The 22,481-nt window shown below is 58.1% G+C and overlaps 2 protein-coding genes across 11 annotated transcripts; one reads left to right on the top strand and one right to left on the bottom strand.

The window, feature by feature from the left end:
- Positions 1 to 1,544: 1,544 nt before the first annotated feature.
- On the bottom strand, positions 1,545 to 6,527 carry LOC101951146 (zinc finger protein 629-like). Of its 3 annotated transcripts, none has more exons than XM_024111963.3 (2): positions 6,082 to 6,527; positions 1,545 to 3,782 (listed from the first exon to the last, which is right to left on the bottom strand). In XM_024111963.3, exons 1-2 carry the CDS (start codon positions 6,158 to 6,160, stop codon positions 2,620 to 2,622), a joined length of 1,242 nt encoding a protein of 413 aa, XP_023967731.2. In that variant the 5' UTR covers positions 6,161 to 6,527; the 3' UTR covers positions 1,545 to 2,619. The 3 variants fall into 3 exon arrangements, with proteins under 3 accessions (XP_023967731.2, XP_042699694.1, XP_008173712.1); XM_042843760.2 differs by lacking the exon at positions 6,082 to 6,527 and adding an exon at positions 5,191 to 6,062; XM_008175490.4 differs by lacking the exon at positions 6,082 to 6,527 and adding an exon at positions 5,037 to 5,181.
- A 6,074-nt stretch (positions 6,528 to 12,601) lies between these two features.
- Positions 12,602 to 22,122, top strand: PRR14 (proline rich 14). 8 transcript variants are annotated; one of them, XM_024111953.3, is made up of 12 exons: positions 12,611 to 12,845; positions 14,484 to 14,684; positions 15,011 to 15,110; positions 15,651 to 15,799; positions 16,598 to 16,871; positions 17,241 to 17,290; positions 17,386 to 17,447; positions 17,980 to 18,787; positions 19,019 to 19,103; positions 20,051 to 20,157; positions 20,382 to 20,453; positions 20,877 to 22,122. In XM_024111953.3, exons 2-12 carry the CDS (start codon positions 14,587 to 14,589, stop codon positions 21,133 to 21,135), a joined length of 2,064 nt encoding a protein of 687 aa, XP_023967721.2. In that variant the 5' UTR covers positions 12,611 to 12,845; positions 14,484 to 14,586; the 3' UTR covers positions 21,136 to 22,122. The 8 variants fall into 8 exon arrangements, with proteins under 8 accessions (XP_065450376.1, XP_065450375.1, XP_042699675.2 ...); XM_008175491.4 differs by having other exon boundaries at positions 12,615 to 12,845; positions 15,011 to 15,281; XM_005294211.4 differs by having other exon boundaries at positions 12,618 to 12,845; positions 15,011 to 15,281; positions 17,983 to 18,787.
- Positions 22,123 to 22,481: the final 359 nt, after the last annotated feature.

The raw sequence follows: 22,481 nt of genomic DNA on the forward strand, positions 1-22,481 counted from the left end.
TATCCCCCTTAGTCGTCTCTTTTCCAAGCTGAAAAGTCCCAGTTTTATTAATCTCTCCTCATATGGAAGCTGTGCCATACCCTTAGTCATTTCTCTTGCTCTTCTCAGTACCTTTTCCAATTCCAATATATCTTTTTTGAGATGGGGTGACCAGATCTGCACGCAGTATTCAAGATGTGGGCGTACCATGGATTTATATATCGGCAATATGATATTTTCTGTCTTATTATCTATCCCTTTCTTAATGATTCCCGTCATTCTGTTAACTTTTTTTGACTGCCACTGCACGTTGAGCAGATGTTTTCAGAGAACTCTCCACAATGACTCCAAGATCTCTATCTTGACAGGTAACAGCTAATTTAGACCCCATCCTTTTATATGTATAGCTGGGATTATGTTTTCCAATGTGCATTCCTTTGCATTTATCAACACTGAATTTCATCTGCCATTTTGTTGCCCAGTCACCCAGTTTTGTCAGATCCCCTTGTAACTCTTTGCAGTCAGCTTTGGACTTAACTATTTTGAGTAATTTTGTATTATCTTCAAATGTTGCCACCTCACTGTTTACCCCTTTCCCCAGACTATTTTAATATGTTTAATAGGACTGGGCCCAGTACAGACCCCTGGGGGACACCACTATTTACCTCTCTCCATTCTGAAAACCCACCATTTATTCCCACCCTTTGTTTCCTATCTTTTAACTGGAGTGCCTGGCAGCGTATTCAGGATCCTCTAAGCCTACACTGGCAATTTGCAGCGCTGCAACTTTCTGGCTCATGGGTGTGAAAAAACACCCCCCTGAGCGCAGCAAGTTTCAGCGCTGTGAAGCGCCAGTGTAAACAGCGCCCCAGCGCCGCTCGTTGTGGTTTTTTCAGAGCGCTGCGTCGCGACCACACGTGGCACGTTAAAGCGTTGCCGCGGCAGCGCTGTAGCGTTGCCAGTGTAGACTAGCCCTAAGTTCTGTGCTGGTCCCAGCTTCTGGGCAGGGAGTTTGTTTCTAAACAGAGGCGGAGCGATCAAGATACCAAAAGGCTTGTCGTTAAATGAAATTAAGGATCCTTAGAGCAGTGGTCTCCAAAGTGGGGTGCGCGGCAGGAGGAGCACTTTTTTTTTTGCTTCGTCAGGCGTGAGTCCGAGGGGTTTTTTGTTTTGTTTTTTTTCGGCGCGGCAGGGGGTGCGTGCTCAAAGTTTTTTTACTGGTAGGGGTGCGTGATCAAAAAAGTTTGGAGACCACTGGTCTAGGGTTACTTGGTCCTGCCTCTGCGCAGGGGGCTGGACCTGATGACCTCTCGAGGTCCCTTCCAGCCCTACATGGCTATGATTCTCTGGGCCCTCAGAGAAAGGTTGGGGGAGGGGAGGGCTCCTGCCAGGGGTCAGGCAGACGAGACGGCGTTCTGCAGGGGTTTATGTCAGGATCAGAGCGGCAAATCGTGATAACTGGGAGTCCAAGCAGCTTCTGAGCTTCCCTGCAGGCGAGAACAACACATCCAGGGCCATGTTGAGCCCTGAGACAGGGCCCTCAGCTCAGAGACGGGGGAGGCAGATCCCGGTGGGGAAGTTTATTTCCTACAGATACAATTGACTAACACCACAGGAGACTGGGTCATCACCAAAAACAAGCAGGAGGGTGGGATCCAGGGGCCTGATGGGAACCGAGAGCCAAGGGTGGGGCTGGCTGGATGCCAGCTGCACCAAGCACAGGAACGGATGTTCTCCAGGTGCCAGTGGACTCTGTGCACCGTGGAAAGAGAAGCCAGGCTCTGGAGACGCCACCAGGGAGAAGGAGATCAGGCACTCCCTCCCCCCCCCGCCCAGCTGTATGGGAGCATACGTCTGTCTGGCCTCTGAGAGCAGCCTCCTCCAGTTTCCAGCAGTCTCACGCACCCCTCCCCATGGCTCCCTATACCCCCCCCCCAGCCCCTGGGAGAGGGGAAGGAGCAGAGAGTGAGGCCCAGAGCTGTGGAGTTCCAGGGGAACGAAGGAACAGGTCCCCCCCAACCCCACCTAGGAGCGGGCACAGACAAAAGCCCCCAAGTCCTTCAGAGATCACTCCCTCACTATTACGGGGATTCTCACCTTTTCCCTACCAGGATCCCACTGCCTTATAGCCGGGAAACTCCCCCCTCCCCCTTAGCAACAAGGAAGGGGTAGGGTTACCATGACCTCCTTTCTGGGGCAGCGATCCCAGGGTGAGAACCCTGCCGTGTGGCCTCTAAGCATTTCTAATAGCCCCATCTTGACTGGGCCAGAAGGGACCCCCACGTTCACTTCCTTCCTCACTTCAACTAATTTCCACCCATGGGCCCCTCAGTCATTCCCGTCCCCCCTTCCCCCCATACACACGCTGCATCCATATTGCAATGGGCTGTGCCTTGCCCCAGGGGAAAAACTATGTCAGGTCTCTGGTCTCTAAGATCCTTGGTTTCTAAGGAGGCCTGGTCCCTAAAGAGGCCTGGTCTCTGGCTTCTAAGGAGGCCTGGTCCCAGGTCTCCAAGGTCCTTGGTTTCTAAGGAGGCCTGGTCCCTAAAGAGGCCTGGTTTCTGGTCTCTAAGGAAGCCTGGTTTCTAAGGTCCCTAAAGAGATGTGAACAGTGAACAGAACTGTCCTCACATGGGGACTCTAGGCCACATGGACCCTTTGGTGCCGGACAAGGTGGGAGCTGAGGATGAAGCTCCTCCCACACTCTGGGCATTTGTAGGGTTTCTCTGCCGAATGGGTGCGCTGGTGCTGATTCAGGGTGGAGCTGTCACCAAAGCCCTTCCCACACTCGGAGCACTTGTAGGGCCGCTCCCCGGTGTGGATGCGCTGGTGCTGGATCAGGGCCGAGCTGTCCCCAAAGCCCTTCCCACACTGGGTGCATTGGTAGGGTCGCTCCCCCGTGTGGGTGCGCTGGTGCTTGATGAAAGCCGAGCCCCAGCTGAAGCTCTTCCCACACTTGGGGCAGCTGTAGGGCCGCTCCCCGGTGTGGGTCCGCTGGTGCTTCACCAGGGTTGACTTGTGCCGGAAGCTTTTCCTGCACTGGGGGCATTTGTAGGGCTTATCGCCACGGTGGGTCCTCTGGTGCCCAATCAGGGTGGAGCTGTGGCTGAAGCTCATCCCGCAATCAGCGCACTTGTAGGGGCGTTCCCCCGTGTGGACCCGCTGGTGCTGAACCAGGTGCGAGTTCCGGCTGAAGCTCTTCCCGCACTCGGTGCACTTGTAGGGCCGCTCGCCCGTGTGGATGCGCTGGTGCTGGATGAGGTAGGAGCTGTCGCTGAAGCTCTTCCCGCAGTCAGGGCATTTGTAGGGTCTCTCACCGTGATGCACCTTCTGGTGGCGGGTAAGGCCTGACTTATCTCCGAAGCTTTTCCCACAGTCTAGGCATTCGTAAGGCCGCTCGCCCGTGTGGGTGCGGCGGTGCTGCAGGAGGTAGGAACTGTCGTTGAAGCCCTTCCCGCAGTCAGGGCATTTGTAGGGCCTCTCCCCGGTGTGGATCCGCTGATGCTTGGTGAGATGGGAGCTCTGGCTGAAGCTCTTCCCGCACTGGGAGCAGCTGTAGGGTCTCTCCCCCGTGTGGATCCGCTGGTGCTTAATAAGATCTGAATACTGGCTAAAGCTCTTCCCACATTGCCCACAGATGGTCAGTCTCTGGGGGACAGACATGCTATTGAGAAGCCCAAATCCATTTTCCACCCCTCGGAGGTCTCCCGCCTGCCGTCCCACCCTGTTGGCCTCTCCCTGCTCGGGGCTCTGCGACGGCCTGTGTGGCTCCTGCTGGGGATTCTCCTCCTCCTTCCTGGCACCTGTTGGGAGAAAGAGAAAATCCAGTTATGTGACAGGGAGAGAGGGGGCAGCAAAGGGATTTGTCACCAAACAGAAAACCTGATGGGCAGGAAGTAAACCCCCCACCCCCCAAACCCTTCCCACAGGGGAGAGGAAGGGCCAGCAAAGGAATTTGTCATTCACCCATTGATATGTCTGAAAAGTTTAATCTGGTTGTGAAGGACGGGGGAAAGGGAGAAAGTCACCTCACCTATCTACCCTAACCTCTCTGTGTTGTGTCTACTCCTCCTATGCTAATCTGTGAATCCTCCCTTATCCCATGGCAGTTTATGGTATCCATTCATCCAAATCCCGGGTCTAGGTCTGGTGTCCACAACTTCAGAAAAGGTGTTAACAAATTGGAGAGGGCTCAGAGAAGAGCAACAAGAATGATTTGTCCGTTCTGGATAACCTGTTTTATAGCATACAAAGCTCAGTTGATTTAGCCTATCAAAGGGAAGTGACTTGATCACGGTCACTGGAAGACGATATCATCATCAATTCTAAGGCCAGGAGGGACCATCTAGTCTGATTTCCTGTGCAACCCAGGCCAGAGGACATCCCTCATGATAATTCCTGTTTGAACCAGAGCAGGTCTTCTAAAAACAAAAACAACTAAAAAAACAAACAAACCACCCAATCTTGATTTTTCAAATTGCCCATGGTAGAGAATCCACTACGATCCTTGGTCAGTTGTCACATTGGCAAATTGCCCTCACTATCACAAATGTTCACCTTGTTTCCAGTCTGAATTTGTCTGGCTTCAAATTCTAGCCTTTGGGTCCTGTTAGACCTTTGTCTGCTAGACTGAAGAGCCCACTACTAAAATTTTGTTCCCCACATATGTAGTTAGACTGCTCAAAGCACCCCTTAACTTTCTCTTTATTAAGCTAAATAGATGGAGCTCCTGGAGTTATCATCCTAAGGCAGGTTGTCCAATCCTTCAATCATTCTTGTGGCTCTTCTCTGACCCCTCTCCAATTTATCAACATCCTTCTTGAAGTGTGGACCCCAGAACTGGACAGTCTACAGTAATGGCATCACCCTCCCCTAGTCCTTTTCAGAGTCACTCCTTCCCAGGTCTGCGGTATCTTTGATACAAGAAAGCTTTTTAATCTACTGGCCAAAGGGAGAACGAGACCCAACAGCTGGGAATTGAAGCTGCACTAATTCAAACTGGAAATAAGATATTGATTCTTAACAGGGAGGGGATTTAGTCAGAGGAACAGCCTTACCAGGGGATGGGATGGATTTTCCATTACATGGAGACAGGGTTGTCTTTCTTTACGGAGACAGTGCGGCCTACTGGATAGAACACCAGGAGTCCTGGGTTCTATTCCTGGCTCTGCTACTGGGATGCCTTGGGCAAGTCCATTTCCCTCTCTGTACCTCAGTTTTCCCATCTGTAAAACGGGAAACGAGCCCTCCTCTATGAAAGTCCCACGGCGATGCTCTCCAGCCTGGGCTACGCAGGAAGGGCAGGCTGGACAACCATCATGGTTACTTTTGGCCAACCATCTAGGGATCTATGGATGGTCCCCTCTGGTTTTCCAATCCATGACACTAATCAGCCTGCCACAAGCCTTTAGGAATGCTCCCCGGCCCAGCTTATCTAGTGCTCCCATCCAGACCAAGGCCACCACGTCTAGTTATAGAGGCAGAGGTGTGGAGGATGAGTGAGGGTACGTCTGCTCCAGTGTGAGCAGCCCCCCTGCCAAGCTCTGTCCAAGTCACCACGTCCTCTGGTGCTGCCTTCCCCCATGCAGGTGGGTTGCAATGCCAGGGCTTCTGGGGAGCACGTCCCACAATGCTTTGTGCTGCACTCAGCTGAGCTTGCTCGGTGATTCTTTCCCAGTGCATCCTGGGAGATGCCACCTGGCCTTCTGGGCACATGGGGATGATGGGAAGGCGTCAGCCGACTAGCGGCCCGCAAGGGGCTTAGCCAGCATCCTCACTGCGAAGCGGGGAGGTTAGCAGCCAGGTCGAGTACTTGAGGAAGACCCATATGGGGGGCAAGTGGCCGGATCACCTGGCCAAGGCTAAATGAAGGAGCCTGCAGCTGGCTAGATCTCCAGAAGCCAAGAGGACTCCCATGGGGCCTGGAAGCCAAACGCGATGGTGCCCTTGTCCCCTGGGGAGGAGGGACAGAAATAGGGACACTCCTTGTCCCCGGCTGGGGACGATACTGAGCGAGGGGAGACAGACCTGGGGGGCTCCCGCTGGCTTGGCTGGGATCCCACCTGTTCCCTTCGCTCCCAGCCGGTGTCCCTCATTCCTCACCTGTGCGGGCGCCTCTGGGGAGCTCCCTTCCCGGGGAGCCCTGGAGATCCGGGACCCGCGGCTCTGCCCCTGGCTCCATGCGGGGGATCGCGGCCGGGCCGGGGGATCCCGCTTGGAGAAATCTCCCCCCGGGGCAGAGAACGCGCCCGGGCTTTGGCCCCGCCGGCCCCGCTCTCTGCTGCGGGGGAAGCGGATCCAGGCCGGGGACCCTTCGGGGCAGCGAGATCGCGGGGGAGAACCGGGCTCCCCAACCGGGCTGGGCTCCGCTCCGGTCCCCTCCGGGCAGCGATTTCCTGCCCCTGCTGCTGTTCCCCGAGCGGGGACTCAGCCCTGCGCACACCCGGGCCAGGACTCGGGCTCCGGGGGGGCTGGACAGGAAGGTCCCTGCGCTGCTCCAGCCCCGCGGCTGGCAGCTCCCTGGGAAGCGGAAGGTTCAGGAGAGCGGGGGATTTAACCCGTTCTTCTCCGGGCCTTGCAGAGACACCGCTGGTTAGAGTCACTTCCGATCCCCCGCTCCCCTTTCTACAGTGCTTAGCTCGCGCTCTTCTCCTCGCTGGGACCAGGACCCAGGAGCCCTGACCCCCCCTAGACCCCACTCCCTTCCCCCCAGAGCTAGGGATAGGAGTAGAACCCAGGAGTCCTGACTGCCACTAGACCCCACTTCCTCTCCCCCCACACCTGCGGATAGAAGCTAGAACCCAGGAGTCCTGACCCACCGATTCAATTCTTATCTAGGCAGAAGACTCCTCAAAACTACCACACAACCAGGTGAGACGTGCAGATGGTGACAAAAGAGATCCAGGAAAGGTGATGAATATACACAATAACCCACTGTAGTTAAGACGTTCAATGGGCCTAGAGTATGTAACAGAGCTTTCTTACACCTGTGCTATCCAGATACAAGAGGAGAGATTACCAATAGGGCCCTACCATTTTCACAGTCCATTTTGGTCAATTTCACAGTCAAAGGATTTTTAAAATAGTAAATTTCATTATTTCAGATATTTAAATCTGAAATTTCATGGTGTTGTAGGCAGCCTGACCCAAAAAGGAGTTGTGGGGGAGATCACAAGGTTATGGGGGGGGGGGGTTGTTGTACTGCTACCCTTACTTCTGAGCTGCTGGAGAGCGGCGGCTGCTGGCCGGGAGTCCAGCGCATGAGTCAGGATGGCCTGGTATGGTATTGTCACCCTTACTTCTGCACTGCTGCCTGCAGAGCTGGGCCCTCAGTCAGCAGCCGCCACTCTCTGGTCGTTCAGCTCTGAAGGCAGCAGCGCAGAAGTAAGTGTGGCATGGTATGGTATTGCCACCTTACTTCTCTGCTGCTGCTGGTGGGGTGCTGCCTTCAGAACTGGGCACCTGGTCAACAGCCGCTACTCTCTGGTCGCTCAGCTCTGAAGGCAGCAGCGCAGAAGTAAGTGTGGCATGGTCTGGTATTGCCACCTTACTTCTGTGCTGCTGCTGGTGGGGCGCGGCCTTCAGAACTGGGCACCTGGTCAACAGCCGCTGCTCTCTGGCTGCCCAGCTCTGAAGGCAGCACAGAGATAAGGGTGGAAATACCATGACCCCCATACAAAAAATAACCTTGCAACCTGCCTGCAGTGCCCTGTGGGTCAGGCCCCCAATTTGAGAAACCCTGGTCTCCCCCATGAAATCTGTATAGTATATGGTAAAAGCACACCAAAAACCAGATTTCACGGTCCATGATGTGTTTTTCATGGCTGTGAATTTGGTAGGGCCCTAATTATGAGTAATGTGAGACCACATTATCGGACAAGCTTGTGAGGGTCTAAGCGCTGCTTGATGGTGTTTCTGTTTGTATTGTTTCGCATGGATCCCTCAGCCGGTGCTGAGATACAGCTGTTTCGGGGGTGGAATGTGGGGCCTGTTTATACAGGATCCCTCACCTGCTGCTAAGATGTAGCCATCTCGGAGAGGGGTGTGGGGCTGTCTATACAGGGATACCTCGCCCATTGCTGAGATGCAGTCACCGCTGAGGTGGATTGTGGGAGCTGTTTCTATAGGATCCTGCACCTGAATCTGAGATGCAACCACCTCTGGTATGGGGCATGAGGGCTGTTTATACAGAGATCCCTCCCAATTTTTAAACCAATGTTATGGGTTTTGTTTTAGGATATATTTCATGAGTTTTGAACACTCCAGGCCCGTCAAGACCAAGATTTTTATTATGAGAGTAATAATAATTCCTAGCTCTTATGTGCATTTGTAAATCTCAGGTCACTTTACAGGAGAGGGTAGTATCATTATCCCTTTGACATCCTGACATCCCCATATTCACCACTGTCATAGAATTTTAATATGTTTTGTACATGCCTTGTTGAGGTATCATTCTAAAAGTCTTGATCTGTCAAACATTAATATCCTGTTGGATTGTAGGTGTTATCGTTGTATGTGACGTTACAAAGTTTTGCCATGTATGTGTTACTGAAAGATGTTGTGAAGTTGAAAACACCCACAACTAGCCTTTCAGGTAGAACAATGGAGTAGCCAGACCGTGTTAATTGCTGTCATCAACGCCTATCCAGCGAAGAATCCACTAGCACAGGGAGTCTGTATAAGGAAGTTTCCTCGGAGGGAGCACGTAGGCAATGGAGAATGTTTGGCCAATGGGGTGGACTCCCCATGTCACATTTATAGGTTCTTCCAGCTTGCTGGAAAGTCTCTGCACGATGAGGAGTGACATCATGACTTGGTCTTCACTCCCCCACAACTCAACACCTGAAAGAAGCCCTGGGAGACAAAGGACTCTGAATGGGGGAGGGGAACCCAAGCTGCAACGCAGATGCGGCTTGTGCCTGAAGAATCTGTAAGCCTGCTTGTATCATCAGACAGGGTGAGATGTTGCTGATTCTAGTTTGTATAAGACTTAGTTTGTGATTTTGTTTATTTACTAGGTAATCTACTTTGATCTGTTTGCTATCACTTAAAATCTATCTGCACTGGTACTCGACCGGCCCATCACTCTCCCTGAAGCCCTTACCACACTCGGGACACTTGTAGTGCTGCTTCGGCACCCACTGTGTCCTCCAGTGTTGAGTGAAATGCAAGGCCAACCAGAAGCCCTTCCTCCAGCTGCCATGTCATCGCAGCCGCACCAGGAGGGCCACTCTTTGGTGGGGGTATGCTGGTGCTGCAGGGATGGGAACTCTCAGCAAAGCTCCTCCCTTATTTGGTGCCCTTGTAGGGCGCCTCTCCGGTGGGGATGACCCGTGGGTGGCCAGGTTGGAGCATAGCTGAAGCTCCTCCCACAGTCCAGACATTTGTAGGGGTGGGTCACCCAGGTGGGTCTGGCAGTGATGGAGCAGACACCAAAGCCCTTCCCGCAGTCAGGATGTTGATGGGGTCTCCTCACCGCATGGGCACGTTGGAGCTTGGAGAGAGACTATCTCTGCCCAGATCACCGCCCACACTCGGGACATGCATGGGGTCTCTGCCCAGTGTGGACTATGTGGTAGGGAGCCAGCATCGCGCTCCCCCAAAGCCCTTCCCGAAGTCGGGGCATCAGTCAGGGTGCTCACCCATGTGGATGTGCTGGTGTTTCACGAGACTTATTCTCTGGACACCTCTTCGTGTTCTCTCTCTTCTTCTAAGCAAGATTTTCCTCCCCTGGCCCTGGCCTGGGGTCCATTTTGTCTTGACTCTCACTGGCATCTTCAGGCTCCGGGACATCCCATGCGGCTCTGCTCTTGCAGGCCCTTCCTGCTGGTGATTTTCCTCCATCCTGGCACCTGCTGGGAGACTGAAAGAATCCAGCCAGGGCTCATTTCCTGCGCTGGGGAGAGAGGGGGCAGCAAAGGGGTTTGTCACTGAGAAGAAAATTTGATGGGCAGGAAGCGAATCCCCCCAAACCCTTTCCCAGAGGGGAGAGGAAGGGCTGGGTCTGTCCCAACGGCCCAGGAAAGGCCTCAGATAAAGGCTGGGGGAGGGGAGGGCTACTGCCAGGGGTGGGATCCAGGAGTGACGGCTGCCCTGAGAACAGGGACCTGCTGGGAATGATACTGAGCAAGATGAGACAGAATTGGGGGGGCTCCTGGCGGCCTTACTGGATCCCAGCTTTTCCCTTCAGTCCCAGACAGTCTCTGAGCCGGTGTCACTCATTCCTCATCTGTCCGGGATCCTCTCGGGATCTCCCTTTCCTCAGAGCCCTGGAGATCTGGGATGCTCGGCTCTTCCCTTCGCTCCATCTGGGAGATCACAGCTGGGTTGGGGACGGGGAATCCTGCTCAGGGGAAGGAAGCAGGCAAGGTGGCGCTTGGTGAAGTCTCCCCCAAGAACTTATACAGAGAATGTGCCCTGATTTTAACCCCAGCCCTATTCCCTGTCAGGGGGATGTGGGATCTGAGCAAAGGGAAAATGTTCATAGGGATCCTTTTGGGTACCGAAATGCCTGGGGGAAGATGGCCTGCACCATCTGTAGGAGAGGGATCCCCCCTACACACGGGCAGTGTGAGGGTTTAGGCCCAGCACAGGTATCCCATCACAGTGATAGTCAGACTAGTGACTATGTAAAAAGGGGTCCTTACAAACACAGTCATTGCCTCACTGGAGCAACAAGAGAACCTGGGGAACTACAGACCGGTCAGCCTCACTTCAGTCCCTGGCAAAATCATGGAGCAGGTCCTCAAGGAATCCATTTTGAAGCACTTGGATGAGAGGAAGGTGATCAGGAACAGTCAGCATGGATTCACCAAGGGCAAGTCATGCCTGACCAACCTGATTGCCTTCTATGGTGAGATAACTGGCTCTGTGGATGAGGGGAAAGCAGTGGATGTGATATATCTTGACTATAGCAAAGCTTTTGATATGGTCTCCCACAGTATTCTTGCCAGCAAGTTAAAGAAGTATGGAATGGATGAATGGACTATAAGGGGGATAGAAAGCTGACTAGATTGTGGGGCTCAACGGGTAGTGATCGAAGGCTCGATGTCTAGTTGGCAGCCGGTATCAAGCGGAGTGCCCCAGGGGTCAGTCCTGGGGGCCGGTTTTGTTCAACATCTTTATTAAGGATCTGGATGATGGGATGAATTGCAGATAACACTAAGCTGGGGGGAGAGGTAGATATGCTGGAGGGTAGGGATAGGGTCCAGAATGACCTAGACAAATTGGAGGATTTGGCCAAAAGAAAGTTCAACCAAAAGAGGTTCAACAAGGACAAGTGCAAAGACCTGCACTTAGGACGGAAGAATCCCATGCACCGCTACAGGCTGGTAACCAACTGGCTAAGCAGCAATTCTGCAGAAAAGGACCTGGGGATTACAGTGGATGAGAAACTGGATATGAGTCAGCAGTGTGCCTTTGTTGCCAAGAAGGCCAACGGCATATTGGGCTGTATTAGTAGGAGCATTGCCAGCTGATAAAGGGAAGTGATTATTTCCCCTCTATTCGGCATTGGTGAGGCCACACCTGGAGTATTGTGTCCAGTTTTGGTCCCCCCTCTACAGAAGGGATGTGGAAAAATTGGAGAAAGTCCAGCAGAGGCCAAAACAAAAATGATTAGGGGGCTGGGGCACATGATTTATGAGGAGAGGCTGAGGGAACTGGGCTTGTTTAGTCTGCAGAATAGAAGAGTGAGGGGGATTTGATAGCAGCTTTCAACTACCTGAAGGGGGGTTCCAAAGAGGATGGAGCTTGGCTGTTCTCAGTGGTGACAGATGACAGAACAAGGAGTAATGGTCTCAAGTTGCAGTGGGAGAGGTCTAGGTTGGATATTAGGAAACACTATTTCACTAGGAGGGTGGTGAAGCACTGGAATGCGTTATCTAAGGAGGTGGGGGAATCTCCATCCTTAGAGGTTTTTAAGGCCCGGCTTGACAAAGCCCTGGCTGGGATGATGTAGTTGGGGCTGGTCCTGCATTGAGCAGGGGGTTGGACTAGATGACCTCCTGAGGTCTCTTCCCACCCTAATCTTCTATGATTCTAAACCAATGGGCCCATCTGGCTTGGTATCGCACCCCTCCCTGGATCAGCCCCATGACTAAAAAGCTAGACTGGTATCAAATGCACGTGGCACAGGGGACTCCTCGTTGGCCAGGTGTTTCCAGGGGGCCCTGCAGGGATCGGCTCTGGGCCCCACGCTATGTTGGAAGGAGACATAAGGGGATCCCTGGCCCAGTTTGCAGAGGACCCGCGCTGGGAGGAGACGAGCGGTAGATCAGGAAGAGGCCAGGTGGCTGAGTCAGAGCCAGCTGCATGGGTGGGAAGCTCGGCACGTGTTTTAATACGGCGCGGTGTAAACGGGTCCATAAGGGAACAAAGAACGAGGGCCCCACGCCCCCACGGTGGGGATTGGCCGGAGCCTCCGTCACCCACCACCCAGGGTCGCCTGTCCCTTTAAATCCCCAGCTTCTCGCCCTCATCCAAGATGGCCTCCCCCTGAAACTGCTTCACACCCTCCGATGCCCTTATCCAAGATGGCAGCACCGCATGGCGGCACCGCTATGTCCCCTTGCCACCCCAACACACACACACCTTACGCGGTTGCCCCACCCCAAGATGGCGGCGGCTCAGCTTGAGCCGTGACACGGCTTTCTTTCTCGCCCTTTGCCAAGATGGCGGCCCCCACGGCTTCAAGCTCCGGGGACCCCCGGGCAGCAAGGCGCGCGCCTATTGGCTGCGGGGGGACGGGAGCAAGGCCCGCTGCCATTGGCCACGGGGGGTCAGGCCGTGGAGCTTCGGCAGAAACGGGGCGGGGCGGGAGGAGGTTGAGCCGCAGCCGGAGACCGAACGGGAGCGGGCGAGAGCCGGTGAGCGGGTGGGGGAAGGGGGCAATGGGGGAGCTGGGAGGGAGGGGGCAATGGGGGGAGCAGTGGGAGGGAGGGGGCAATGGGGGGAGCAGTGGGAGGAGGAGCAGTGGCGGAAGGGGGCAGTGGGGGGAGCAGTGGGAGGGAGGGGGCAATGGGGGGAGCAGTGGGAGGAGGAGCAGTGGCGGAAGGGGGCAGTGGGGGGAGCAGTGGGAGGGAGGGGGCAATGGGGGGAGCAGTGGGAGGGGGAGCAGTGGCGGAAGGGGGCAGTGGGGGGAGCAGTGGGAGGGAGGGGGCAATGGAGGAGTTTGGGGGGGGAGCAGTGACGGAAAGGGGCAGTGGGGAGAGCAGTGGGAGGGAGGGGGGCAATGGGGGGGCGCAGTGGGAGGAAGAAGATCCAGGGAGTTAGGGAGCAATGAGGGCCTTTGAGGAGGGACTCATGGGGCAGGACAATGGGGGGGGGGAATCAGTGAGGGTAGGATACTGGGGGCCGGATGGGAGGAGGGGAAGGGCAGTGGGGGTGTGGGGAGACCTGAGGGATGGATGGCTTGGGGGATTTGGGACAGTGAGAGAAGTGGTGGATGGATTTGTTGGGGGAAAGCCAGAGTGCAGCGGGGGAGAAAGGGACCAATGGGGGAGACCTGGTGGAAGGGCAGTTTAGGGGGACCAGTGATGGGAGCTGTGGGGGAAGACCCAGGGGGAGAGCAGATGGTGTGAGGGGGCACCTACAGGGAGGGGGGGGCAATTTGTGGAGGCGAGTGAAGAGGGGTGCAGCATGGGAGGGGAACGAACATGGGGAGAGCTGGGGGAAGAGGGGACCTGCGGGAGGGGATGAGAGTAAAGGGGTGAGGGAGAGGCGGGTGGATGAGGGAAAGGGGGAGTAGTGGGGGGGGGTGAGACTCAAGGGGAGGAGAGAGACCTAGAACTGGGGCGATGGATTTTGGGGTAGGGACCCAGTGGGGGCGAGATTTGGGAGTAATCAGAGTGGGAGACTGAGAGAGGGAAATAGAGAGGGCTGGTGGGGAGGATCTGGGGAAGAAGGGAGGAACCTGAAGCGGGGTGGAGAGAATCAGGGTGGGGGAGTCCTAGGGGCAGAGTTAGGCAGGGTCAGTGCTGGGAGGCAGGACAAAGATGGAGATGCCCCATCAGGGCCCCTCTAGCCTGTCCCCGACTGCCCAGGATCCATGCGTGTCCTTCGTGGCCTGGGAAACCATCTCTAGGTGATGGATCCCAACCCCCACACCTCCCGAGCTTCCCCTTTGCTCCCAAGCTGGTGTCAGGTCACACCTGAGCTGCGCAGGGGCTCTCTGGTTACCGCTAGCAATGGCTTTGCCTGCCTGCTAATGCCCTGTAATTATTCTCCCAGCGGCTCCCTGCTCTGCTTGTCCATTGTGATCTCTGAGTCCTGCATGGTGGGAATGTGCCACCTCTGCAGCCCCTCCCCACAGCATTGGGGAGAGCCCCCCCCCACATACACACACACACCAGTCTGATCCCCCACGGCTCAACCCTCTGCTATTGTGGCCATGCTGCCCACCCTAGGATGCAGGAGGTGTGACCAGAGCCGGTGCCCCCTAGAGCTGGGCTAGGGCGGGGGTCTTGCAGTGCTCATTGTAAATCTGGATTCTCTTTCCTGGGCAGAGGCGGCCATGCTGGAGGATGAATAGGCAGGAGGCTGTCCCGGGACGACCTCTGAACCCCTGATCCCAGGGGGCTGCCCCCTACATCCCAGCTGGAGCCAGCCATGGAGCACCCCGTGGCCAGAGGGGCGCTGGCAGGGGGCGGCACCAGGCTGTCTGCCTCGGAGCGGAACATCCGACGCCAGAGGCTCATCGTGTACAGGTGTGTGTGGGGGGGTTCACCTCTGTCCAGCGGCCTCCCCTCTGGGGTCAGGGCCTGTCCATCCCACTCTGGGCAGACCTCACCGGGGGCAGCGCCCTTCCTCTTTCCCCGGGCGTGGCCGGGAGGACTGTGTGTTTGGGTGGGGAGAGATTCAGGGGCTGTGGGTGGCAGACAATGAGGGGCAGTGGTCTGAGCCAGGCCGGGTGGGGATTTGGGCGGGGGAGGGGGAGCTGTGGGTCTCTGGGTCCTGGAGCGAACATCATGCCAGTAATCAGGGGGATTTGGGGTCAATGGCCCCCGTGAGTGACCCCATCTCTCTCTTCCAGACCCTCCACTGAAAAGCAGAGCTCCCCCGTCCCCCGGGGGCCTGAGGAGAAGGCTCCCCCACTGTGCTGGCTGCCCCGGGGCAGGGCTGGGTCTCCTCAGGCAAGGCGCCAGTCGGAGAGGCTGCAGGGCAGACGGCAGCGGCTGCAGCAGGGGGTGCCTCAGTGGGGCCAGGGGGCGGAGCTGTGGCTGGTGGCCTCGCCCATGGAGAGAGCCCGGCACAGGGTCCTGGCCATTACCCTGGAGGAGTGTCTTGCCACCACACAAGGGGCTGTGAGTGCGAAGGGGAGGGATGGTCTGGGGGTTGGGGGACCCTGCTTAGAGATCTGATGGCCTGAGCCCCCCCAACCTCCCCTGAGCCCTCCCAGCCCTGTCGTCCTGCTCCCTTTCTCCAGCCAGCCTCTCCCCCATGTACCCTCCTTCTCTCCCTGCTGTGGTTTGCCCCTGGATGGCCCAGTAACTCCTGTGCTGAGCTCGGGGGGGCGGGGAAGGACCGCTTGGTATTTGCGCCCCCATTACACATGGGAGGGGACCAGGCTGGGCTCTTGAGGAGGGTAATTTGGGGGTGCCAGGAGCTGGGAGTCAGTTTGGGGGGAAGGGATGGGGTTCATGTTTAACCCCATGGTGTCTCTTGCCCAGCAGGTCTCCCAAAGGGGCAACTCCCCCTCAGCTCATCCGGCCACCCCCTCCCTCCCAGGCCACCCCCTCCCTGGGAAGGCCTTGCCCCCTCTTGGGAGCCCTCTGCCTGGTTCGGATCGGACCCCTAGGCATCAGGAGCCCGCCATGGACAGGTGAGCGGGGGTGGATCACGTGTCAGGGCACCTGTTGTCCTGGCACCTTCCAAATACTGAGCAGGGTGTCTGCCGGGGGAGGGGATCGCTAGCTTCTGGAGCAGGGTCTGGATCTGGAGGGTCTGACGGGGGAGATATAGCAACATGTGGGAGGCTGGGAAAGGGAAGCGGGGTTCTTTGGGAGTAAGGGGGGCTGTGGGGAAGCGGGGTTCTTTGGGAGTAAGGGGAGCTGTGGGGAAGCGGGGTGCTTTGGGAGTAAGGGGGGCCGTGGGGAAGCGGGGTGCTTTGGGAGTAGGGGGGGCCGTGGGGAAGCGGGGTGCTTTGGGAGTAGGGGGGGCCGTGGGGAAGCGGGCTGCTTTGGGAGTAAGGGGGGCCGTGGGGAAGCGGGGTGCTTTGGGAGTAAGGGGGGCCGTGGGGAAGCGGGGTGCTTTGGGAGTAAGGGGGGCCGTGGGGAAGCGGGGTGCTTTGGGAGTAAGGGGGGCCGTGGGGAAGCGGGGTGCTTTGGGCGTTGGGGAGGCCGTGGGGAAGCGGGCTGCTTTGGGAGTAGGGGGGGCTGTGAGGAAGCAGGGTGCTTTGGGAGTAGGGGGGGCTGTGGGGAAGCGGGGTGCTTTGGGCGTCGCGGGAGTCTCAGTGGAGCTGATGGCAGGGATGCAGGGAGTGGGATCTCGGAGTGGGTGCTGGTGGTGGTGTGATTTGGGGGGGAGGGGAGTCTCTGGGGGGCTGAAGATCCTGGGGAGCAAAGATTGTACCAGTGAGCGACAGGGCTTTGGGGTCCGTGGCCCCGTCTCGTTCTTCCAGACCCTCCCCCGAGGAGCACCGGTCTCCCATCTGCCAGAGGCCTGAGAATAAGGCCCCCGCATCGTGCTGGCCGCCCCAGGGTACAGCCGGGTCCGAGTCAGAGCGGCTGCAGGGCAAGCGGTGGCTGCTGCGGCAGGGGGCGCCGCAGCAGAGCCGGGGGCCGGGGTCATCTCCCTCCATCTCCCAGCAGGGGAAGGAGCTGGTGACGTCGCCCATGGAGAGGGCCCAGCAGCGCGTCCTGACTGTGGCACTGGAGGAGTGCCCCATGGCAGCAGTGAGCAGTGGGGGGCTAGAGGGAGCTGCCAGAGCCCAGAGAGGAGGGGATGGGGTTGGGGGTGCTGCCAGAGCCCAGGCCAGAGGGGCTGGGGCGGGGGAGGGATTGGGGATGGAGACAGGGGTGAGGGAGGGATTGGAAGGAGCTGTGGGGACAGGGAGGGGGCTGCCAGAGCCCAGCCCAGAGGGGAGAGGGATGGGTGGGGATCTCAGCAGTGGGTGCTATCCCAGATAGGTCAATGGAAGGAGGGGTTGGGCTTACGACCAAGGAGGAAGCTGCCCTGACCAGGTGCCGCTGTCCTGTCAGCCTCGGGTGCGGGGGGTGGACCTCATCCCGTGCCCCAGCTCAGATGCCACCTCTCATTGGCAGGATGCCAGCCTTCAGCAGGAAGATCTGCTGATGCCGTCGCCTCCTAGCACGTAAGTGCACGTCCCTACCAACCAGCTGGGGTGGGACACAGGGCCCTCTAGGGGGCGCTGGCCCAGAGCTTCACTTCCCCTCTCTCTCCTGTCAGGGTTGATCAGCTGACAGCATCTTCCTCTTCCTCGGACCAGTGGGAGCAGTGCCCACAGCCAGGTAGGCGGAGCTCCAACTCATGCAGGGGTGGGGCTGGGGGTGGAGCTTGGACACAGGGGTGGGGCTCCATGGGAAGCAAGGGTTGAACTTTTCCTCAAAACGTTTTTTGACCGAAAATGTTGTTGAGAAAGAAACATTAATTTAAATGAAATTTCAGTAAAAAAATATTCTATTTTGGATGTTTTGAGAGTATCATTTTCTTGTTTAGCAACCATTTCTTTGTTTTATAGAAAAAGACGTGCTGAGAAGCTTCTAAAGAGATTGAATCAGTCCAAAAAACATTTAGATCTTTATCGGAATGAAACCTTTCTGCTCGAAATGTGACTTTCCCCAAGTCTCGTTTTGTGGGAAGTCAACATTTCTTCTTTTGTTCTGAAAATAGGTCTGGGGAGGCAAGTGTGTGCATTTTGGGGGCGGGGGGTTTCTGGGAGCTTGCTGAGGGTTTAGTGGATTCAGTACCGTTGGGGGCTGTCTGTGCATCGCGGGATGTGGTCCTCCCTTGACTTCTCCTGAACCCTGTGCCTCCTCCCAGCAGATCCTGTCCCAGAAGAAGCCGAGCCACCTGGCAGCCTCCTGCCTTCCTCCTCCTCCGCCTGGCCTCCCCCGATCTGTTCGCTGCTGCGCCCCCGGGCCACAGTCCCCCCCTTGCGGCACTGGGGCATCGCCCCGCTCTTCCAGAGTGTCAAATCCAAGCTGGAGACCTTCGCCGACATCTTCCTGAGCCCGGTCAAGCCGCGCTTGCGCCCCCCGCCGTCTCCTCATCCGGACGAGGGAGAGGGTGGGGGGCAGCCGGCGGAGCCTCTCCGCCCCGAGGAGGAGCCAGCGCAGAGCCGGAGCGGGCCAAGCCAGCAGGGGGCGCACAGCTCGCGCCAGGGGGTGAACATCGAGGTGAAAATTGCCATCTCTGAGCCAGCTGAGAGGAGGGGCCCTGGCGAGGCCAAAGATGATGGGGAGGGGGACAGCATTGTGAGCCGCCGACCCCCCATCTGCCAGTGGCGCCTGAGCCCTGAGGACCCCAGCCAGCCCCGCCTGGGCCGCAGCTACTCCTGCCCGGACTTCCCCTGGGCCATGCCGTCCCCATTGCCAGCGTCCGCCCCCTGCCCGCCTCGCCGTCGTCGTCACACGGTCTGCAGCCTGGAGGTGTCGCGGGAGTTGCTGCGGGGCCAGCCCTCGCCCCCCATCCTGCCCTGCCTGCGCAAGGAGGTCTTCCCCTTCCCGTCCCCGGCCTCCCGCCACCTGCTCAGCCCGGTGGTGTGCATGACCCGCTGCGACGAGGCCCGTTCCTCCTGCCCGGGCCCACCCCACCACGAGGAGCCTGCTACTGCCCTGCTTTGCCCCAGGTAACCCTGCCCCACCTGCTATCCCCTGCCTGCCCCTAACACCACCTCGCCACCCCACCTTGTCCCAGGTAACCCCTGCCCCATCCCTCTTGCCGCCCTGCTGTGGCCTAGGTCGTCCCACTGCCATCCTGCCTTGCCCCAGCATCTGGGCTCCCGGTGCCATGGCATCGCCTGGCCCTCCAGAAACGGCCCTGAGAGGTTCCTGGTCCATATGGTCTCCTTGCCTCACAGGGACGGCTCCCAGTGCCCGGAGCAGGGGGACAGGGGCCATGGCGTCACCACAGGCGGGATTCTCCTGTCACACACAGATGCCAAGGTGAGGTGGACCAATGGGAGGCAGTGTTGGTCCCAGAGTCCCAGTGCGGTGCTGGGGGCGCCGTGCTGTGGGGAGTGGGGGGCTCAGCGGGGGATGCCATGTTGCCGGGGGGCAGGCTTGGCGGGGGAGGGGCTCCGTGCGGGGGGGGCATCGTGCTGCAGAGGGAAGGCTCGGCGGGGGGCACCGTGCTGCAGGAAGTGGGGGGGGGGGGCTCAGCGGGGGATTCTGGTAGAGCAGAGGATTCTGGGAGTACCCCTGAGGACACAATGGCTCTAGGAGGATCCAACAGCAGACCATTCTGGGTGTATCCCCAGGGGAGATGCTCCCTGGAAGAGCTGAGGCTTCTGGGAGTATCCTGGGAGGGGGGCCGTCATGCTGGTGGGAGCGGGAGGGGTGGTGTCTTGCTGCAGGGGGAGGCTCGGCGGGGGGCGCAGTGCTGCCGGGAACAAGGGAGGGCTTGGCCGGGGGGGCTCGGCGGGGGGCACCATGCTGCGGGGAGTGGGGTGGGGGCTCAGCAGGGGATTCTGGTAGAGCAGAGGATTCTGGGAGTACCCCGAGGAGACGGCTCTAGGAGGATCCAACAGCAGACCATTCTGGGTGTATCCCCAGGGGAGATGCTCCCTGGAACAGCTGAGGCTTCTGGGAGTATCCTGGAAGTGGGGGCGGCATGCTGGCAGGAGCGTGTCGTGCTGCAGTGGGAGGCTCGGTGGGGGGCGCAGTGCTGTCGAGAGTGGCGGGGGGTTGGGGAGGCTCAGCGGGGGCGCAGTGCTGTCGGGAGCAGGGGAGGGCTTGGCGGGGAGCGGGGGGGCTCGGAGGGGGGTGCCGTGCTGTCAGGAACAGGGAGGTGGCTCGGCAGGGTGCCGTGCTGCGGGGGGCACTCTCCACTCTGTGTACATAACAGGGAATCTTTCCTGATCCTGTTCTATTTTTCTCCCCATTCCCTGCAGTGCTCCCAGGAAGAGAGCACAGGGAAAGTGTCCCGCTTCCGCATCCGCAAGACCCCAGCCAAACAGCAAGCCAACCTCACGCCAATGGGCCTGCCCCGGCCGGTCAGGTATTGGGAGCTCTGGGGGGAGGGGAGTGGTTGAGAGTCTGGACTCCTGGGTTCTATCCCCTGCTCTGAATCTACCCAGCGGTTACAGCTGGCCATAGGATTCTCTTCCATTCCTGTTGTGTGGCGGCCGTCCAGCCCCCACGTCCCACCCCCGAGGCTGCCGAGTCTCCACACGGACAAGGGATTTCCGTGCGCTGTTGCTAAGTCTGGTCTCCCTGTAACAGGTTGGACAAGAAGGAGTTCAGTTTGGAGGAGATCTACACAAATAAGAACTATCGCACTCCCACCGAGAAGCGGTGAGAGGGCCCTGGGTGCTGCTGCTGGAGGGGGTGAGGGGTTGGGGGTGGCTACGATGGGGGGGACATCCCCCTCTTCCACCTCACAGGAAGGGGAAAGCCTGGCTTCAGAGTTGTGGAGGGATGCAGGAGGTTAAATCTAGCCGTGGTTGGTTCTTGCTGCTGGGAACCCAGGGGTCCAGCTCACAAACTCGCTGCCCCCCTAAACAGCAGGAGGTGTTTGGTCCTGAGTGGAGGACCCAGGAGTCCGATCCCCATTCTCCCCACTCCTTGTGCTGAGGGTGTCCCAGCTGGGGGGACACAGTAGGTGAGGACCGAGGTGTCTGGGCCCCATTTGTGCTGTCGGCGTCCCAGCTGGGATACAGGGTGGGTTGGTGGACTCGGGCACTGGGTCCCGTCTAGCCCCCTCTCCTCCCCCCGTAGGACCTTCGAGACGATCTTCGAGGAGCCTCGGGAGCGGAACGGGGCACTGGTGCTTACCAGCCAGCGCAAGCTGAAGCGCACCATGGAATTCCAGGACAGCAGCCTGCCCCGCAAGCAGCGCCGTGCCCGGCCCCGGGGGAGGCTGGCGGGGCGAGCACCAGGTGGGCGCCGGGCCCCACCCCAGCACCCTGACCTGGAGGAACTGCTGCGCCAGCGCCTGGCCGAGCTGGACGCCCTGTTTGAAGCTGATGGGGACTAGGGGACGCTGTGCACTGTCCAGATCCATGCTGGGGATTGAGCCAGAGACTGAGTGGCCCCTCTGTCCTTGGTATTGCTCATTGGCCTGGGGGAGCTCCCAGAATCCTCTGGGATCCTAGGAGAGTAGTTACCTCCCAGGATACTCCCAGAAGCCTCAGCTCTTCCAGGGAGCATCTCCCCTGGGGGTACACCCAGAATGGTCTGCTGTTGGATCCTCCTAGAGCCATCGTGTCCTATGGGGTACTCCCAGAATCCTCTGCTCCCCTGGGGCTCCTGGACCCACGTCCAAGCAGAGATCTCTCTGGGAGAGAGATGTCCTAGTTCTACCCAGAATCCTTTGCTGCCCAGGCGGAGTCATCTCCTCCCTGAGCCCTAGTTCCACCCAGAATTGGCTGCTTCCCTGGGGGCAGCTCTTGGCTGCTCCCAGATCTGCCTGAGCTGAGGCAGCCGTCCTGCAGCCCATCGCCAAGCTGCCTCTGCCACTGCTCCCCTCACAGGCTCCAGGTCCAGTCCAGGAGCGGGGTGGGGGGGATGAATGTCCAGCAGGTGTGATGAACCTTTCCATTCTCAGCACTCAGTTGCCTACGCACAAATCCTCCTGGTGCTTCCATCCTCCCGGTGCCTCTGTCTACCGCCCCCCAGGGGCTGAACATACCAGGGGGTAGATTGTTTAGTGGGGGGGGGGGCAGTATTAGCCATTTTAGGATCACCTCCCACTGGGTTCCTGGGGGGCAAGTGGCCTTTGTCCAGTCGGGCTGGGATATAGGGCAGGAGAGGGGGCTTGTGGCATCAGTTCCCTGTGTGTATCAGGAGGAGGGCATTTTCCCCTCTGACATGTGACTGCAGCCTCGGGGGCACTGGTAGGAGCCCTGGGCGGGCGCTGTCTCCTGGGCTGGGCCCCGTTGGGTCAGTCAGTGGATATTTGCTGGTTTTATGTGTGTGGTTTTTTTTGAGATCTATATTTCTATTAAACTTTTCAACAAAAACATCCAGCCTGTTGTCTGATCTGCTTCATTTGTGCTGACCCTGGCACTAGGGACCACTGTGCTGCAGGGGGGGAGCTCAAAAGGGGGCACTCTCCCTTTGCAGGCAATGCTGATCTCTACACACCACTAGGGGGTGCTGTGCTGCAGTGAGCTCCTCGGCTGTGATCTGAGAGGTAGCAGGTACAGGAGGAAGCTGATGGGAGGTAAGCCCTCAACCTCCGTTCCCTGTGGGTGGGAGATATGTCCACCTGGAGCTGCTGGACTAACTGGCCCAGGCTGTTAACCCTGAACCCTACTGTTGGCACTAATTGAGTGCTGCGCCTTGCTTGTTCAGGCTTATTTGGCAGCTCTGAGCCTGCCA

The sequence above is a fragment of the Chrysemys picta genome, chromosome 4 (assembly GCF_011386835.1).
Source record: "Chrysemys picta bellii isolate R12L10 chromosome 4, ASM1138683v2, whole genome shotgun sequence".
Lineage (NCBI taxonomy): Eukaryota > Metazoa > Chordata > Testudines > Emydidae > Chrysemys > Chrysemys picta.